This window comes from Eurosta solidaginis, chromosome 3, assembly GCF_040869045.1.
Source record: "Eurosta solidaginis isolate ZX-2024a chromosome 3, ASM4086904v1, whole genome shotgun sequence".
Taxonomy (NCBI): Eukaryota; Metazoa; Arthropoda; class Insecta; order Diptera; family Tephritidae; genus Eurosta; species Eurosta solidaginis.
Window position 1 is genome coordinate 216,715,596 of NC_090321.1, and position 21,785 is coordinate 216,737,380.

The window sequence follows — 21,785 nt, forward strand, 5'->3', positions numbered from 1 at the left end:
CGTTATCCAATCAAAGTTAATATACTCTGTGTGCAAAGCACGCTGAGTATAATTAAGAAATCAAAAACAGAAAAAGGTGTAAAAAGGAAAATGTATGGGTGCAGCTTGAGCATTACTTACTCAATAAAATATACAGGAAATGTAAGAATGAGTATAGTACTTAAAAGGAGAAATTTCAACATACCGTTATTTACAAACACTGCATGAAACCAGTGTTGACAGGTACAATATTTTTTATTTATTTTTTGTATTGCTGGACGTGTTTTTGCTGGTAATAGCAGGACGGTATACATTGCGTGTTATCAGCTGGGTATTGCATATAAAATACTTAAGTGGTGTTTAGTTTGGTAGCGTTGACAGCATTGCAAAGTTTTCAGAGGCAATTTTTGTTTTTGTTTCTTTATCATTTTGTGTTCATTGGCCCGATAGTAATCGGTAGATCTTGTGGAGGCGAGCGAACTTGTAAAGCACATAAGTAAGCTTGAGTTGGTTTCTATAAGCAAAAGCTTTGTTTTTTTATTGCTAGGTATACGATGTAAGCATTGAAGGAGAACCATAAAGTGTATCAATGTGCGTGCATGTGGGTATACGTGTAGGTATGTAGGAATTTATAGCACTTTGGAATGGTTTTGGCAAAGTGTTTGCGTGTTATTCGATTTTTGTTTAAAATTTTGAAGATTTATCGTGCTGTGCCATGGGCTGCTGTGGTAAAATATCTTTTTTTTTCAACACTTTTCACTTATATGTTTGTATGTATATAACTCTTTTTTACCGAAAAAAAAAAATGTTACGTTTACACACAGGTGCCCGTCTTTTCAGATGTGTTTGCGTGTAATTGGTTGGTTTTTATAAGACAACGTGCTTATTTTATTTGTATTTTTATGCAATTAAAAATTAAATTATTTGCAAGTTTATTTTTAATTTGTTTTATTGCCTTTTACTTTTTTATTTATTTTACGTGTAAATTTGCACTTAAACTCTTTAATATAGTTACTGCACTTAGTAAATATTTGAACATTTAAGAAATATGTAATCAAAGCAAAATTTGTTTTTGTATTCGCACGAGTTTTTTGTTGTTGTTGTGTTATAGTATTTTTCTACAAAGCACTTAAATTTGTATTTTTAAGGTTTATTATTTTCATGATCTTTTTTTTTTACTTTTGTTGTAAGTGTGCTGTTTTCGTTGCACAATACAAGCAAGCAAAAAGCAGATGTGTCTCAAAAGCTTGTAAGCTTTTATTCGAGGCTTTTAAGCACTTAACACTATTGAAAAGTGAAACGCAATTTGTAAAAGCCGAAGGTATAGCGAGCCGAAAAAAAGAGCGTTTGAAATTTCGTTTGGCGTATGAAATTTGTTAGGTGTATTAGCTTTTAGTGCAGCTAAGCTTAGAAAGTGTTTCTTACATATTAAATAATACTTAACTAATAGAAAGCAAATAATACTATTTTAAAACAAGTTTAAATTAAATTGTTATAAAGACTTACATATTCTTAGATCTACATATATAAACTCTTGCTGCGAAAAAAACTTTCTCGGAGTTCATTCAAAATCGTCATAACATAGATTTTTTTGAAAACACCACAACTAAGTTTAAAATGTATTTGGATAGGTCTTTATTGAAAAAATTGCAGTGATAGGGCGTTTTTTTTTTAAGTTTGCCGATATTAAAGTATGAGATGGGATTTGAAGAATACAGAGGTAGCACTCAACCAAGCCAGAGTATTCAGCATGGCAACCGCTGGGTGACTGGACGATTGCGGATGGCAGCAACTGAATGGGGAGCGCATATCAGCAGCGTAAACGGAGGAACGCAAATGTCGATGCTGATGTAGGGGCTAAAGAGGTGGATGCTTTACTTTGTAGCACCGTTGGATCCTCCAGGTATAGTCTACGGTAGGTGCTCGCTAGTGTTGGTGGCCACCACCGCTTCCACGAATTGCACGCTACTAAGCAGGTGGTGACTTAGAAGCGGGCTTGCGTCAGTTTGAGAGTGACCAGTTTAGGACCAAAGCCAGAGTTGAGGAAAGAAGTCCCTTGTTTATACCCTCTTTAGCCGTAATTGAAGGGGATGTGTCGCGCAATCCTTTCAAGGTGTTGGCAGCACAAGTTACAACTTCCCCAACCGAATTGTCAAACTCATCTACCCATGGCGAATGATGTTAATTTAGCAGACGAAGCTCTGGTGACTCCAAACTTCTCGCAGAAGGAGGAGGTTTGATGGTCTTGAAGGTTCAAAGTGGTCATGCCAAATCGTTTCAAGAGATGGTCGGGCTATTCCCTTTATGATATTATTTACCGCAACTTTCCGGATCAATATTTGGCATAGGACCATCAACATCGATACAACTCCCCAGAATCTTCAGTGAGTCTAATTATTGCTACAAGAAGAAGAAGAATAGGAGCGATAAAGAAGACCCCAACGGGCTAGAGGAACATAGAATATACCCGCGGCAGGTATACCTATCGTAAGAGGTGATTAAAATACCAAACTGATTCAAGGGGTTGCCAGCGCAATTTATAGCTTCTCCAACCCAATTGTCAATCTCACCTACACGTGGCGAATGCTGTTTCTATAACAGCCGAGCTACCCCAATTTCCTCATAGATCTAAGGCGATGACGATGGGGGCGGAATGCACTTGAAGGATTCATGTGGTCATACTAAATCGTTCCCGAGATGGTCGGCTAGTACCTTGATGGTGCATATTACCGAAACATTCCGCATCTGCATCCGGAAAGGGACCATCAACATCGATAACACATCGCAAGGCCTTCGGGGAGTTTTCTTATAGCTACGAACTAAAGGAATCCGTCTCGCCGTCCCTAGCACAGTAATGGACGACCCGCGCCATGAAAGCGCCCTTTAAACTTTTCTACCTGGCTCATTTCCGAGGACTGAAGTGTCATGTTGCTGGTCTAATGTTTTCCTGTTGCTGAACGTAAGGTCGTACTATTGTAATGCATCGAGAAAGTTTAGGAACAGGATGCTTTATTGATATCATCAGCATTATTAAACATACCGTAAGTTCTGATTTAGATAGCACGGTTAAAGTGGTAAAAGGTGGACTTTGCGGTGAAAGAGGACAAGGAAAAGTGCTCGCTGTCGTCAAAAAAAAAATCTAAATGTTCGCGCCATTGCATGCACATCACTATTGTCGGATATAATTTCAAGACTGTGAAGGACTTCGGCTATCTGGAAAACCGCATTAGTGGCAGAAACAATGTCATCCTTAAAAACCTTGAACTCTATGGGGCTCTCAGTTGTCGTGAGCTATTGCAAACAGCTCTAGTCGCTCGCCTATTAGCAGTTGAGCCAAAATTTATGGATAATAACGAATGGGAAACGTAAGAGTTCAGGCTTGGATTGACTGTCAAGATAAAAGACAAGCCAAATTGTTTAACCTCCGAAAAAAAATTGCCATTCGTAGCTTTGCTATCTATTTTCGTAGAGGTGATCAACATGATGGTTCTGTAGCTCAGTGCACAGCCCATTTACGAGATTGGTAGATATCTACACATTCATATAGAGCGCCTTGTGACTCAAGAAAGGCCACCGCTTGCAGCCGCGTAAGCCCCATTTAGCTCTTAAGCCAAGCAGGCCGGAGTAGCTTAAAGCACACTCTTTTGCATTACTTAATAACTTTAGTACTTATTTAATTTGCTAAATTAACTTATGCTGCAATATAATTGCAACAATCATTCACTATTCCATAAATAGGAAAAAATTTTGAGCAACATGTTGCAAAGCAACAGATACAACATTTAGTTGGGTGCAGTTATGATTGTAAAACACCAACCCAATATGAAGTCATTATTTTGAGTTGGCTTACTCCAACTTTTAACAATTGTATACTTATTTAACAATACATTTTTGACAGAATTATTAGCACAAATAATCTTAAACTGCAAGACACAAAATTATCTACTTAACAGTAAACTCAATATGCAGTTGTAGTAGATAAATCTGTTAAACAAATAAACCGGCTTACAGCTATAACCAAGCTTAGTACTCAATATTTAAATAAACATCTATCATCAATGACATCAGTAAAGCATTGAAGCAAATTAGCTTAAAATTATTTCCATTAAACCCATTTGCAAAAAACAAATTGTCGTTATCAACTTATTACTTTTAACTTAACATAAATGTTGATATTTACATTCTCGAATAACAGTTTCTCAAAAATTTCTCGTACTCACCAATGCTAGGACGTGCTATAATCACTGGCATCGTTTCATAATGATCACGCACCAATATCTCAGCCAAACGCTTCGAGTAAGTATATGTGTTTGGATGTGGCTTTAGTAATTCAGGCGTAATTGTATCCAATGTTTTCACATCCATCCATTCGACCATGCGCATCAAATCATCCGGTTTATGTGGATATTCATAAACTTTTTCGAACATTATTTCTTGATCGCAATTACAAAAAGCCGTAGAAACATGCACAAATGCCTCAAGACCCTTCATTTGTTTGGCTATGTCTAAAGCGCGACGTGTACCGGATGTATTCATATCAATGGCATCTTTGAGATTACCCTCCAGCTTGAGGGTGGCGGCCATATGGAAGACGATGTTGGTGTTATCAATGACATGTTTCAAATTATCGCCACTTAATCCGAGATCTGTTGCAAGGTAAACCAAGTTTATTAAATGTATGGAAATTAGAGAATGCAGAATAGATCATGCCTATTTAGCAGAGATTGCAAATAATAGTTCTCGTAACCGAAATTTTCCGGTAAAACAGTTATTTAATAACTACTCTTAAAATAACAGTTAAATGCCGGTATTGTTGGTTTCGGTTTCGGTAAGTTTTTTACGTTTCCTAAACACTGAAATTTTTTGAGCTGATCGCTAATTTGATCTAGGTGTGCGATATGTATAAGCTTTCACAGTTGCTGTAAACGAATAACACACCAGTGAATTATTTATGTACTTTCACAATTACAAATTTGTTTGCGCTTGGATAATAGAAAGTAAGGGCAGGTAAAGAAAATAAAATAAAAAGAAAAAGGAAAGTAGGGAAATGAATGGTAAGCAAAGGAAAGGATAGGATAGGGATTCAAGAGGTTGAAAATGCAGCTCACAGCTTCCGCAACTCAATTCTCAACCTCACCTACGCAAGGGGAATCCTGTTACAAAGTAGAATGTATCATACACAAATTAAGCGGTCGAGGCTATGGCAACCTCATGCTCTTCAATGAAGTAGGGGGTAGGGGCAGGCTGACCTAGAAGGATCACTGCGGTCATATTAAATCGTTCCCAATATAGTCCGGCTAGTTCCTTAATGATGCTTGGTATCGAAACGTACCTAATCTATGTATATCCGGCAAGCTTCGGAGAGTGTCTTTAGTGCTACAACGGAGAGTGTCTTTAGTGCTACTCGACGAGTACTCGAACGCACCAAATTAAATGGGATTACACTGATATGACAGTCATTGGTCGGGAAAAGTCCCGAGTCGCTCCGGTACATAAAACCGACTGCCTTGGGACTGCAACAACAACAACGAGTAATCGAATTGCTGACGACCGCTTATAAGGGTGCTATATATTTATTGACAACTTATTGGATTGTTACAAATTTGTTATCAGTTTGTTATCGACGTGCTATCGACGTGCTATCGACGAGGTTTAGACGAGTTAGAGATTTGTTATCGAAGAGTTATAAATTTATTATTCATAAAAAACGATACCGATGACTTATCTAAAATAAAGATTTTTATCGAAAAGTTTAACAATCATTGTAAAACAAGTACCGATTTCTTATCGATAAACATTTATTTGTTATCGGAAAGTTATCGATGTTTTTTGATACCAAACCGATAACTTTTCTGTAGAAAACAGATTATTTTCAATAACACATCGTTATTTTTCCCATAAAAAGTCCATATTTTTTCTATAACAAATCGACAGCTTTTCGTAAATAACCAACAGTTCACCAATAATATACTGATAACTATTCGAACAGTTGTAATCGATAACAAGCCGACAACGCATCGATAACAAATCAATAGCTAACATTCCGGTAATAATAACAGCGCGTTAAATTTTGGTATTCGTTATTGAATTTTCCCCATATGCCCCGAAATGATATTTCGGCATCAGTCAGACGCTAACATAATCCCAGAATACTCTCGAAATTGATCCGGAATGATCCAAGGAAGATCCCGTCATGATCTCAAATAGCCCCGAAATAGTACCGGGATGATTCTAAAGAAATCCTGCAATAAACTCAAATTGATCTCGCAATAATACCTAAAACAATACCAACTAAATCCAAAATAATCTCGAAATTACCTTAAAATAGTACCGTAATGATCCCACTACTACCACAAAACAGTCTCGAAAAGGTCACAAAACTGTCCCCGTATGGTCTAGCAAACGATTTCAAAATGGTCATGAAAATAGTCCCTGCATGACCACGTCGGGACGTAGTTTGGTTTTCTGGTTTAAATTTTGATGAATAACAACTATTTACAGACCCTTGTAATAATATAATATAAATTTTACATTGTGCTAATTCTAACTGGTCGAACGAAAGATTTATCTTTCCCGAAACCTACTTCAGTCGCAAAATACCAGCTAGGTTTAGAAAAAACCTTTGGCAATAAATCACACTACTGATATCAATGATAAAGAGAAAACATTTGGAAAATAAATTGTATCTCACGAAAACATTCAAAAATAAACATATCTCACTAAGAAAGCCCATTTGGTTCTTGGATATCGTTTGTTATTCGTGATAAACCGAATGACCTTTTCTGTTTAACCGTTAAATGCAATCTCTGCTTACTAGAGATAAATTCCATAATAAACAATTTATAGTACGTAGATAAATTATGAAACGCATTAGATAATTCTTAAAACATACATAGTATATGTATGTATAGTTAATAGAACAGTGAATGTATCAACTCACTTTCATAAGTCACATCGCCATGAAAACTGGTAACTTTTTTCAACACTTCGGGTTTCTCTTCACGTATACGTTGGAAAATGGGCAATTTAAACATTTCCTCCAATCGCACCTCAGGGCTCTTCCCACGCTTTGGACGCACAATAATAATTACTTCCTTTAGAGCAGAACAAGAATACAAAAGTTTTTCCACCAAAACTTTGCCCATAAATCCAGAGGCGCCCGTAATAAATACAGTTTTGCCTTTATAGTACTCTTGAACTGGCGTTAATTCGGTCATTGTGAAAGCTGAAAATAAATAAAAAAGAGAAGGTATAATTATTTTAATGCCAATTTAAGAGAATATAAAAGCTGTTAGTCACATTAAAATGAAAAGTAAAACAGAGGTATAATATGCAAAATGGCTTAAGTGTATACTTTAGCAAGCATTTACCGAATATCCAGTTCGAAGAGCTGCAATAACAGCATCACCAATTTTGCTGACGGCTTTTTAGAGACGACTCTGTAGAGGATACGACAGTCATTTGGGCGAAAATCGATAAAGTCCATCCGTTTTAATATTTTATAAAAACGAATTCTATCCCTCCCCCTGCTATGATAGCGCTAATTTTTCTACATCTGCGGAAAGAATTGACGCAGCAATGTAATACTCGTATTTGGTATAGAGATTATATACATATTATTTTGAAAGACAATAACGGTTTAAAATCTCTTTGGAGGTTATCGCGCCTTACATTTATTTCCGCCACATTGCAAAGTAATATCAATGGCTTTTGTTAACGGTTTGCAAAACTTTTAATCCACTCATCAAGTTTCACCACTTCAGCAGTATTTGTTAAAGTATTGTTCATTTTACACATTTTTGAAAGAAGATGTGTATACAATTTGATTTAGACCATTTTCAATACCAATATATCGTCGACGACGCTGCAAAAGCTGCTAACTCCATCCACCAAAATTTTACAGTAGAACGAAAAAGCTCTATTGCATAACAAGTTAAAATGTATTGAATTTTATGGAGTTACAAGCTTTTCATAATTTTCTTGGACTCTCGACAATAAACACATACTTTTCTTTTACCACCATATGCAGAAATCGTCTCCCACTCCACTACTATAAAAAAGTCGGTTTAAGTTAACCGCATCGTCGACGATCTCAGTTTATGCTCAAGCTATGGTGTTAATAGACTGAGCTTTGTTGATTTTAAACATGTAGACCATCGGCACTTGGTAAAGTATCGGGGAAAAGTATAGAGGTATAGTATCGATACTTTACTCAGTACTTAGAAAATAGTATCGAGTACGAAATACTCGATTATTTTTTGGAAAATTATCGATACTAATCACTTAGTACTCATATCGTTTTAGCACTAATCATAATCTTTTGTCGCTTAACCTCCTAAGCGATGTTTTGCCCATTTCGCAAACAATTCACTCCAGTTATTTCGGTTTCGCGATAACTGACGCCAATATATGGCACCAAGGGAGTTTTCCTACACCTGCCTCCATTAAGTCAGCGGTGATCTTCCCCTTCCTATGCACCATATTTCACTGTTACAATCAGTCAATTCGATGATAAAGCCCACGGACTCAATGATTGTTTTAGGCGACTTCAACCTGCCACATATATCTTGGAATACCGTTGATCACAATATTGTCCCCGTATCATCCAAGATGCATAACAATGACTTTTTGGATGGAGTTACTGATCTTTGCCTTAATCAGATCAACTTCTTTCCGAATAAGTATGGAAAATTCTTAGACTTAGCATTTGTTGACGACATATCTAAATTCTCTATAAATCGGTGTGAACCTCTTGTTTTGCCAGAAGACGTTTACCATCCTTCTCTTGAGATAACTTACGAAGTCATAAGCAACGAAGTCGGCTGCACTAACAAAACACGCGTCTCTACCAGATGCTTTGATTTTTCCAAAACTAATTTCAACAATCTAAATAAAGAGCTTTCTGAGATAACGTGGCCTCGTTTTACATTTTAATTAAACCATTTATACTTTATTTGAAAAACATGTGCCCAAACGCACATGCTCGTACATTGAACCAGTGCAAGTCTGGTTTACTAAAGATTTAAAAGCTTTAAAAAATAAGAAATCACGTTTATTCAAATTATATAAGAGAACCGGTTTACATTCTCATTATGCACAGTACGCTATTTTCCGTCATAAATATTTGAACTTAATAAAAAGTGTTATAAAGCTTACATACGTAAAATTAAAAGAAACATTATTTGCCACCCGAAGTCTTTTTATGATTTCGTAAATTCTAAACGCAGAACTAACAGGTTTCCTTCTGCCATGAAGTTTAGAAATAGCATTTCCAGCGCCGATCAAGAGATTGCAAACTTCTTCGCTCAATTCTTTCACTCTAATTACTCTGCTGTGGTTGATTCATCACCTACAAATTATCCGTAAGAGCTCCATTCTAGTAACTCAATATATGCCCCACATTTGCTGCCTGAAGATGTTCTACTACATCTAAAGACCCTAAAAGAATCCTTCAAATACCGTCCCGATTTGATCCCAACATGTTTTCTTAAAAATTGTGCGGAATACATTTACCAGACCCTTACTGATCTATTTAACCTCTCTTTAAAAAATGGCATTTTCCCGACGGCTTGGAAGGAATCTTTTCTTATCCCACTCCATAAAAAAGAAAGCAAGTCTTCTATTGAAAACTATCGTGGAATAGCAAAGCTCTCCGCTATCCCTAAGCTTTTCGAAGCAATCTTTACTAATCACCTTACATTTTCGATTTCTACATTGATAGATAGTTCTCAGCATGGCTTTTTCAGAGCCAAATCAACCACAACCAATTTGCTTGAATTTACAACTCATGTCTTTAATGGGTTTAGAAACAATCATCATACCGACGTTATATACACTGATTTCAGCAAAGCATTCGACAAAGTACGCCACTCATTACTTGTTTATAAACTCGAATTGCTTGGTTTTCAACCTGGCCTAACTCGCTGGTTCTCCTCCTATCTTTGCGGTAGAACTCAAAGAGTCATTTTTAAAAACATTTGTTCGAATGTCATCGATGTTCCCTCCGGTGTGCCTCAGGGCAGCCATCTCGGTCCTATTCTGTTTTTGATCTTTATAAACGATGTTTCCACAACTATAAAATATTCTAAAATTTTAATGTATGCCGATGACGTAAAACTTTTTAAGTCATACGCGTCGGTTGAAGAACGTTCTGTACTCCAGGCGGATTTAAATCGTTTAGTGACTTGGTGTAATGCGAATTTCATGCCTCTCAACATAGAAAAATGTAAATCCATGTGTTTTTCACGTGGGTACATGCAGTCAGCTTCCTACACAATTAATGGCCAAACTCTGGAAAGCGTTGATGTTTTTGTCGACTTGGGAGTTACAATGAGTTGCAAACTTAGTTTCAACCCTCATATTAATGCCACAGTCAATAAAGCGAGAGGAGTTTTAGCATTTGTGAAAAGATGGGCAAAAGAGTTTAGTGATCCTTACGTTACAAAAACCCTTTTTACATCATTGGTGAGGCCGATATTAGAATATGGATCGATAATTTGGAATCCGCGTTATCAAGTTCATGTGGATAGACTAGAATCAATTCAAAAACAGTTTTTACTTTTCGCCTTGAGAAATATTCAATGGGACTCTCCGTATAATCTTCCTCCTTACACTAATCGATTAAAACTAATAAATCTTCCTACCCTTGCAAGTCGTAGAGAAGTGCTAGGTGTACTATTTTTGGCTAGACTTTTAAATGGATCGATTTCAAGCCCATTTCTTTTGAACGAAGTAAACCTGAATGTTCCATGCCGAGTTTCAAGGCATTATAAACCTTTAATTCTTAAACAATGCAGAAGCAATTTCCAACTAAACGAACCTTTTCTATGTTTGTGTGAAGATTATAACTCTCACTCGAGAATAAGTGATGTTTCGGACTCGCTCTTTGCCATAAAAAAGACGGTTCTATCTTCTCTTAATAATTAAAAAATTATATTTATACTTTTAGTCTATTGTACTTTGTGAATCTATATTTCTCAGCTGATGAGTTTCTCTGTAGCTGAGCGGTTTTAGATCTCGGCGCTTAAGAAGCCACTGCCTCTCAAAGACTCGGTAACAAAAAAATTATATGTAATATAATATGTAATATATAATATATATGTTATATGTAATATATATATATATAATATTGTATGTATGAATTTAAAAAAAAAAAACTGGCTTAGCCTGGTTTCATCGGGCCACTTGAGGGCAGTGCGCTGCCACAACGTCCGAGACACAAAAAAAAAAAAACAAACAACCAAGGTGTAGATTAAAAAGATTTCTTGGCCGGAGCACCTTCATCAATTCGTATGACCCAGCCAGTGAAGCCTTTGGCTTTTATTTTTATTAGCAGCATTATTTTCATTTCTCCGTAAAGCAGTGATAAATATAATGAAAAAACAGGCAGGAGATAGGAAGAATTGTTGGCAATAATTCGAAGCCTCAAATATAATTTGTATCAGAGCGCGAAAGATTTGAATTTGCTTGAGCCATTGTTAAGAGCAGACAGATAAACGTCCTACAATTAACAATTAAAAGAAAAAAACATGAATATTTCGAATTTGTGAACAAATCAGAAGCTGTGCTTGAAGCACATCCACTACCCTCCACACGAACAAAAGACCAAGATGTTATGTTTAGTTATTTTCCCAAACAGCTTTGTGGTAAGCCTTACACAAACTGTAATGCGATTTGACTTAATGCAATTCTGCCCTGAGGCACCGCCATTGGAAATGTTTGATTTTTGAAAATAATACTCAAAATTTTGAGTTAGCCGGATGACATCTGAACGACTCTCTCGACAAAAGCTCTCCATTAAATCACAGATTGTAATAGGAGAACGACTTTACTCTTTCAAGTTCAGAATTTCAGAATGGATCAGTTTCTAAAAAAATTGTTTGGTCCCATACTCAAAAAAAAAAACATTGTTAATTTTAAGTGTAGTGTTATAAAACTTATACGGCTGTGCAAAATGACGTTGAGCAACACCATCAGCTCAGTCAGAATTGGGAAGGACCTCTCCGAGGCGTTCGAAACTAAACGAGGTTTCAGACAGGGTGACCCCCTATCGTGCGATTTCTTTAATTTGATGCTGGAGAAAATTATACTAGCTGCAGAACTTAACCGCACTGGAACAATATACTATAAAAGCGTGAAATTACTGGCATATGCTGATGACATTGATATCATCGGCCTAAACACCCGCGCTGTTAGTTCTGCTTACTCCAAACTGGAAAAAGAAGCGGTAAAGATGGGTTTGATGGTGAATGAGGACAAAACGAAGTGCCTGCTGTCATCGAGCAAAGAGTTAGCGCATATCCGCCTTGGCAACAACGCTACTGTTGGCAGCCATAATTTCGAAATAGTAAAAGACTTCGTTTATTTTGGAACCAGCATCAACACTAGCAACAACATCAGCACTGAAATCCAGCGAAGAATCAATCTTGCCAATAAATGCTACTTTGGACTAGGTAGGCAATTGAAAAGTAAAGTTCTCTTTCGACGAACGAAAATCATACTCTACAAGACACTTATCGTACCCGTCCTGCTATATGGGGCAGAAGCATGAACCATGAAAACAGCAGATGAAGCGGCTTTATTTAGATTTATGGACCTCTACGCGTTGGCGATGGCGAGTACCAAAGAAGATTTAATGATGAGCTGTACGAGCTATGCGCAGACATCAACATAGTCCAGCGAATTAAAACGCAGCTGCTGCGCTGGCTAGGCCATGTTATGCGAATGAAAGATGATGCTCCGGCCAAGAAAGTGTTTCTATCGGAACCCGCCTATGGAAGCAGAGGTAGAGGGCGGCCCCCACACCGTTGGAAGGACCAGGTGGAAAACGATTTAAACTCCCTTGGTGTGACCAATTGGCGCCGGTTGGCGGAGCGTAGGAGCGACTGGCGCGCCTTGTTGGACGGCCATAACCGTTTAGACGGTTAAGCGCCAATTAAGTAAGTAAGTAAGTTATTTGTATTTAACGATTGTTTGATACCAAAGAACAGTGATTGGAACGTCCGTATCGGATAAAAGGGAGGTACCTGTTGGTCTACCTCAAGGGTCTGTGCTTGCACCCATACTGTTCAATATATATATTAATGATATAACTAGCTCCATAAAGCACTGTGAAATAAAATTGTTTGCTGATGATAAGGGGGAACAATATTACTGAAATATATACTAAGCTGCAAGAAGATCTTAACAGCGTATATAGTTGGTTATGCGTAAACAGATTGAAACTGAATGTCAATAAAACGAAATTTATGGTTATATCTAGACGCAATTTTCGAAACAGTGAGCTACAAAATAATTGAAAAAGTCAGCACCATAAAATACTTGGGAATAAAAATAGCTGATAAGCTGAATTTCAACGAGCATGTGGATTATACGGTAGGAAAAAGAGCGACAAAATTATATTTTACACAACGAACCTGCAAATATTGAAATAGAAGGTATAAAATCATCGTCTACAGATCCATAACCGAACCACATTTTATTTATTGCCCAACTATATTTTTCATCTTGCGAGACAGTGAGATCTACTAGCTACAAAAGCAACAGAACCGAGCTATGAGATTCATTCTCAAAAAACGGTACGACACACCTATCAGAGACATGCTATGCTCTCTTAATTGGCTTAGCATTAGACAGCAACTTTTTTTATTATACCATGAAATTTATTAAAACATAATAGAAGGAACTTTGCCTGCGTATTTGAGGACTAATATAAAATATGTAAAAGATATGCGCTCTGTAAATACTCGTAATAAAAATGATTTTAATCTGCCGGCTTATAAAACTGAAGCAAACAAATGTAATCTGTATTATAAAGGTTTTAAATCCTATAATGAACTACCGAATGATATTAAATCATGTAATTCCCATAAATTTAAACAAAAATTGTACAATTATTGTAGAACACTACCAATTTAGTGCTGGACAGGCGGGCTTCCATAGCATCGATAGAAGTGCAGCGAAACTATTCTGCTATGTAGCGCCAAGACTTCCAAGCTCTTGTACGCATATAATAAATAATAGTTTAAAAAAAACTAAAAAAACACGCTTTTATAGCAAACCGAACTAAAAAATAGAAAATAATTTTCAATTAAAAAGAGTTTATATAACAGTAGTAGAAGGTCAAACAATCATTTATAGTTTATCACCTCAAAATAAAATTATAATAAAATTTAAGTTATTAACAGAATAATTTAATTCACAGAAAAAGCTTGGTGTGGGTGATATTGAATTTTACAATCATTCTATTGGCAACTATCTGAGAGGGAAGATATGAAATGTAGTCAAATGCACCTCACGCTTTTTAATCTGAATTAAATTATTATCTGTTAATAACTTTAATTTTATTATATTTTCATTTTGAAGTGATTAATTATAAATGATTGTTTGACCATCTACTACTGTTATATAAACTCTTTTTAATTGAAAATTATTTTCTATTTTTTAGTTCGGTTAGCTATAAAAGCGTGTTTTTTTAGTTTTTTTAAACTATTATTTATTTTTAATTTTTTGGTTCAAGTAATTTTAAAAGTTTTATTTGAGAGTGATGAAACCTTGAAACGCCAGCGGTCCATGGATGACTCCAACCCCACGGCACCGAAGAGGGCCAAGACGCAGGGAGGCTGGACGCGGTCTTTCGCCGAAATTTGCAATGGTCGGCAGATCATTGGCATTATAGACGAGAGCAGCGAAGATGGCAGGATCCCGAAACAACAGTGGAAGTGGATCGAGGCCGCGCTCGCTACGGTGGCCGTTAAGGTTAAGAAAGACAACCCTGGTCCACCGCCATCTTACACCGATGCAGGGTGATTCCAGGGCGATGTCAAGCTAATTGCCTGTGACGACGCCAGGTCGGTAAACCTCTATAGGGCCACCGTCACGCTTATAGGGGTGGTATATCCGGGCGCGCGCCTCAAGGTAGTGTAGACGCGTGATATCCCCTCACGACCAAGGGCTAGAGCCTGGGTTCCAGTGACGCCAACGGACCCAGCTGACATCCGCTGCTCCAGGAGTACAACCCGCCACAGGTTTGGAAGTCCACCAGGATAAAACCGAGCTTGTTCTCTTCACGAGGAGGTACAAAGTGCCAAATCTTACACCGCCAAGAATTGAGGGTACGTTCTTAGCGTTTAGCGATCAAGTCAAGTATTTGGGAGCCGTTCTGGATAGGAAGCTATTATGGAGTGACCATATAGTGGAGCGATCCAAGAAGGCAGCAGCAGAGCTGTTCACCTGCAAGAGGGCAATTGGCACCTCCTGGGGATTCTCCCCTAAGGTGACCTACTGGATTTACACAGTCATTGTGCGCCCGATTCTTCTTTATGGTGCCTTGGTCTGGTGGCCTGCACTAGCTAAATTTACCTATCTTAAAATGTTTCAAAAGGTGCAACGGAGTTCGGAGCTCTGCATTACCGGGGCTCTCGGCTACAATCCATATTCCGTTACATGCATACATGGATACATAGATAGATACAGGCCAAGCTAATAAAAGCGTGTTAAAAAGGGCTCCAGTATGCTCTTTCGTAGATGTGCCATGCATCCACTTCTATCATTAATAAATGAATGCGTTTTTCGCATTATGTGCAAGGTTTCAAATCTGTGGCCATTTGGGGTGGTCATAAGTTCAATTGACTTTATGTCCGTTAACCTTATGTCAGCCCACCATCACATGTTTGCATTATCATAGCCTTGATGGCCATACAAAGTGGTAATAAGGCCAATTGACCTTATGGCCGTTGACCTTATGTCAATGCACCATCACATTAATGCATTGTCGTCGAGCCTTAATACGTGTGTAAAGTTTCAATCAAACTTATGGCCATTCAAAGTGGTAATAAGGCAAATTGACCTTATGGCCGTTGACCTTATGTCACCGCACCATAACATTAATGCATTGTCATCGAGCCTTGATACGTGTGTAAAGTTTCAATCAAACTTATGGCCATTCAAAGTGGTAAAAAGGCCAATTGACCTTATGGCCGTTGAGCTTATGTCACCGCACCATAACATTAATGCATTGTCATCGAGCCTTGATACGTGTGCAAAGTTTCAATCAAACTGATGTCCATTCAAAGTGGTAATAAGGCCAATTGACCTTATGGCCGTTGACCTTATGTCAATGCACCATCACATTAATGCATTGTCGTCGAGCCTTAATACGTGTGTAAAGTTTCAATCAAACTTATGGCCATTCAAAGTGGTAATAAGGCAAATTGACCTTATGGCCGTTGACCTTATGTCACCGCACCATAACATTAATGCATTGTCATCGAGCCTTGATAAGTGTGTAAAGTTTCAATCAAACTTATGGCCATTCAAAGTGGTAATAAGGCAAATTGACCTTATGGCCGTTGACCTTATGTCACCACACCACCACATTAATGCATTGTCATTGGTCCTTGATACGTATGCAAAGTTTCAAATTAATCAGACTTCTTGAAACCGGTGAAAATTAAGCTGAAAGATTCCGTTACATACAGGCCATGCTAATAAAAGCGTGTTAAAAAAGGTTGCCGAAGCACATACTGAAACGCATCACTCGATTAACTCAGTGCATCGCCGTGCAGATGTTGCCTTCGCGCTTTATTAACATGCGTAAAATGCCTACATACTACACTAGCACAACACTTTGTTCGCATGTTCTGGAGTCTCCCATCCATAGTACTCTAAGGTAGGACATAGATGTAACTATTCTAGATTGCATAGTCCAGAAGGCAATTATAAACATGTAAAATAAATTTTAGTTAGGCTTAGGAAAGCCGTAGTAAATAAATAAATAAAAAATACCACAGCTACTATGTTACGAATACCTAAATGGTATAGTTATTGTACAGTTAAAATTTAAGAATTTTGTGTAGTTATAAAATTCTAGTTAATTAAAAACCCTAAATAAACTAAATTGAGAAATGTTGCTTAAAAATGTCAAAAGCATCTGAGCTAAAAGTAAAGGCCGTTTAAAATGAAATATGATAGGTATAAAACAATTACGGCTGACAGCAACTATTAACACCAGCCCAAATACGCTTTCGAGTTCATTATTATAATTTTTTTTTGCAGAAAGTATTATTTTAGCTATTCAATTCAAAACAATTTAGCCGTTAAACTTAGTTCACAAAAATACTTTGTCATGCAACAAAACAAATTGACTGGTGTCACATAATGAAGGGTTCAAATAAATGGGTAATAACTAACTAAAACATATTTATGTATGTATGTAAGAATAATAACAGAATGAAGTGCTGGTGCCATAATAATTCACTACAAGCGCCAAACAATGAGACCCATCGTGCTTTTGTGAGCGCTTACACGTGCATGAATAAATAAATCATTGGGCGGTGAACACCTTTGGCAGCGACTATAAACAACAACAGCAAACAAGTATTGAGAAAAAATGATGATTTTGTGAGCGGAAATTGTGTGCAAGCAGGTATTATTTGCAGATATTAACGTAAAATTCAAACTCACCGAACTAAGTGTGGCACACCAAAACACTTGAGGCGTACTACTCAATGGCTAATTTGTTGCAATAAAAACAAACATACACATACTTAAGTGCATTAGTATAGTTGAAATCCAAAGTTGAAACAGATATTGTGTTTTTTTTTTTTTAGTTGTAACAGAATTTTGAAAATTTTGCAATGCGTTTTTCCTTTCAAAATAGAGAATGCGAATGCGCAAGCGCATGCATCTCACTATGGGTTGTGTTGATGAAATTTGTGTAAAAATTATTTGGGGTATTAACATGACCCTGCTTATCTGCTTATGTGATTAAATTTTTACACCGTTTACAAAAACAAAATACAATGGAGACAAATAATTCCTAAGCAGATACAGCAGCGAACATAAAAATAGTGATATCAACTTATATTAAATTTGTTGAAAAACATTTTTTTATTTTTTGTTTTCGATGTTTTAAGAAAAAATTTTATGAGTTATGTAACTGAAACAATACAAAACATTCTACGAAAGGGTTACGAAAATTTTGAACTTGTATTTTCCTCCATACAAACTGTTAACAAAATGTTTCTACATGGAATGTAGATTAAAACTGATTGGTCTACAAAACTGCGCACTCAAAAAAACTCAGAGAGCTGCAAATAAAAAGTTCAAAATTTTCGTTAGAATTTATAAAATTTTCGATTTTTTTCGAAAACGGTTTCAAACTGGTTTACAAAGTTTATGTTACCAAGTTAATGGATGTTTTTCCAATGTTTTCGAAAATAGATACGGCAGCGAACATAAAAATAGAAATACCAATTTTTATTAAATTTCGGCAACAAATTTTTTGGAATTTTTATTTTTGATATTTCAACAAAACAATTCTATGAATTATGTAAATGAAACAAATAAGAACAATCGCAATAAAGTTTTTGGAAAAAATTGAATATTGGCAAAAATGATACGAAAATTTCAAACTTAAACTTTTCCTCCATACAAAAAAGTTAAAATATTTTCTATACATGGAATTTTAGACCCAAATTTATTGGACTACAAAATTGCGTACTCAAAAAGATTTAGAGGGATGCAAATAAAAAGTTCAAAATATTCGTTAACATTTTTCAAATATACGATTTTTTTTTCGAAAACGTTTTCGAAATTGGTTTACAAAGTTTAAGTTACCTTGATGGAAATTTGTCCTATGTTATCGAAAGGAAAGATACAGCAGCGAACATAAAAATAGAAATACCAACTTTTATTAAATTTCGTCGAATAATTTTTTTTTTTTTTGATATTCTATGAATTATGTAACCGGCACAACAAAAAGAACAATCTGATAAAGGTTTCGAAAAAATTCGAAAATTGGCAAAAATGGTACGAAAATTTTGAACTTAGATTTTCCTTCAAACAATCTCAAAAACGTTTTGGAAGAAATTCGAAAATAGCCAAAATTGTTACGAAAATTTCGAACTTAGATTTTCCTCCATAAAAAAGTTAAAATATTTTTTATAAATTTAAATATTTTTTATAAATTTGGGCTACAAAACTGCAAAATTAAAAAAATTTAGAGAGCTCCAATTAAAAGCGTAAAAATATTCGAAAATATTTTCAAATTTTAGATTTTCTATTTCGAGAACGTTTTCCAGATGGTTTACAAAATTTAAGTTACAAAGTTCATGGAAATTTTTCCTAAATCTATATGTATATAAAATTCAAATTTTGTATGTATGTATGTATGTATGTATGTATGTATGTAGGTATAGATCGAGTTGCATCCTAAACGGATCGACCGATCGCACCCAAATTTGCAAAACCTACTAGAAACCTTCCAAAGATTATCGTAGGCTAAAAACAATATCGATATATAAAAGGGGCGTGGCAACTCCCATACAAAATGAATATTTGGTACTACATAACTCTGAAGGTATTCATGCTAGAACATTAAAATTCGGTTAGGAGTTATATGAGGTCAATCCCTAACACGCCGAAGAAAATGTGGGGCGGGGGAGAAGGAGGCGTGGCACCTCCCATATAAATGGAGTTTATCATACTGCACATCTCTGGATGTAGTAATGGTAGGATAATGAAAATTGGTAAGGAGCTATATGAGGTTAAGTCCAAACACCTCCAGTAAAATGTGGAATTGGGGAAAAGAGGGCGTGGCACCTACCCTACAAAGGGGATTTTCCAGAACTATGGCTGCCGTACAAACTTAGTTTATTATAACAGCTAAAGTTTGACCACAAAGTTGTTTGGCTGTTATTCCTTTTGGATGTTTAGTACTCTTCCGCCGTTAAAATCTTTTGTTAACTTCAGTCTATCCGCATATTATATCTATCTATCTATCTATCTATCTATATATATAAAACTCAAATTATGTATGTATGTATGTATGTATGTAGGTATAGATCAAGTTGCGTCCTAAACGGATCGACCGATCACACCCAAATTTGCACAACCCACTAGAAACCTTCCAAGGATGTTCATAAGCTAAAAATAATATCGATATTCAGGCTATAACATTGAAATTCTGTTAGGAGTTATGTGAGGTCAATCCCTAACACCCCCAAGAAAATGTTGGGTGGGGGAGAAGGGGCGTGGCACCTCCCATATAAATGGAGTTTTTCATACTGCATATCTCTGGATGTAGTAATGGTAGGATAATGAAAATTGGTAAGGAGCTATATGAAGTTAAGTCCAAACAGCTCCAATAAAATGTGAAATTGGAGAAAAGAGGGCGTAGCACCTAATCTACAAATGGTATTTTTCAGAACTATGGCTGCGTACAAACTTAGGTTATTATAACAGCTAAAGTTTGACTACAGACTTGTTTGGCTATTATTCCTTTTGGATGTTTAATAATTTTCCACCGTTAAAATCTTTTGTTAACTTCAGTCTATCCACATCTTATATTTATATATGGGGTATTCCATCCCATTTCGACCAATTTTGAACCCGACCCCTTTAGAATTGGCTGAAAGTCTTTTTCTAGTTTTTCCGAAAAGTACATTTAAAAACATATTTAAAAAAAAAATATCCCAAACGGTCAATTTTTGAAAAAGTTATAGCCTTTTGAAAACAAAAACGGTGTTTTTTTTTAAATTCATAACTTTTTTTGAGTTGGATGAAAAAATTTGAAAAAATTCTGAAAAACCTCTTTCGTAAGCTAGAAAAAGAAGAAAAGCTTTCAGCCAATTCTAAAGGGGTCGGGTTCAAAATTGGTCGAAATGGGATGGAATACCCCATATATATAAAGTTAAAATTATGAATGTTTGTATGTAGGTATTAATCGGGTTGCACCCCAAACGGATCGGCCGTTCACAACTAAATTTGAATAACCCACTAGAAACCTTCCAAAGATTGTCATAGGCTAAATATAACTGCAATATAAAAAAAGAAGGTGGCACCTATCATACAAATGGAATAATGAAAATTGGTAAGGAGCTATATGACCTTAAGTCCTAACAGCACCAGTAATATATGGAGAAAAAAACAGGACAAGTGGGACTTTCAGAACTATAGCTGCCTTAAAAACTTAGCTTATTTCAACACGTAAAGTTTGATTGCAGATTTGGGTTTGGTTCCTTTTGTTTTATTTTATGTTATATTTAAAGTTAGTAGTTTTATACGCCTGGAGAAACCGGAAAAAAACATTTCTGTTTAATTTGATTAATTGATTTCTCAGATACCGCGGATACCCTTTGTGTGGTGGCCATACAACTCCGCATTTAAATGAGCACTGCCTGCAAACATCTCCCGATGTGCGATATAAGCAAGCGGTCAGGTCAAAGTGAGGATGTGCGATGTGTGTAGCATAACTCATAAACAGTCGCAGCAAGTTTTAGACCGAACCCTGAAAAATTTAAGGTGTATTGATCATCCCAAAGGTGGTGCTGTTACTTGATGGAACAGCCGCAGTTGAAGTGAATGCGTGCTTTTTCGTCTATAGACGCCTTTACGTACAAAAATTTACTCTCTTTAGAAATATGATAGGGCATTTTGGCGAAAACACTTCAACAGCAACCTTTGCTTAACAACTTCTTGAAATTAATTATGGCAAAATTCCTATTTCTTTACTAACCTATCTTTACAAACTATAAATGGCTTTGAGGAAAGGCATTTTAGGCATCTTAAAATGAGGATGTTAATATTAATATATTATGCTTCGTTATTTCGATTCTCCACGCTTATGTAGTGGGGCAAGGCTTTTCATCACAAAACTTTTACGAATGTCATTGAAGCAATTACTTTTATCGGAAAATTTCGAAACAAACAAGTTTAAAACCAAAGATTCCATTGATACCGATAGATTTGTCTTTTTAATTTAAAATGCATTAAATTTCCTATTCAATGAAGATCAAGGAGCATCG

The 21,785-nt window shown here is 36.1% G+C and overlaps 1 protein-coding gene across 2 annotated transcripts in view; it reads right to left on the reverse strand.

Annotated features, from left to right (window-relative positions):
• Positions 1 to 21,785, reverse strand: part of LOC137245052 (putative fatty acyl-CoA reductase CG5065) — an 87,517-nt gene that overhangs the window by 31,639 nt on the left and 34,093 nt on the right. For both annotated transcript variants that reach the window (XM_067775067.1, XM_067775068.1), the window contains exons 2-3: positions 6,920 to 7,204; positions 4,200 to 4,625 (exon numbers count right to left, since the gene is read on the reverse strand). In XM_067775067.1, coding sequence (XP_067631168.1) covers positions 4,200 to 4,625; positions 6,920 to 7,196 — 703 coding nt within the window. In that variant the 5' untranslated portion in view covers positions 7,197 to 7,204. The remainder of the gene's footprint in view (positions 1 to 4,199; positions 4,626 to 6,919; positions 7,205 to 21,785) is intronic.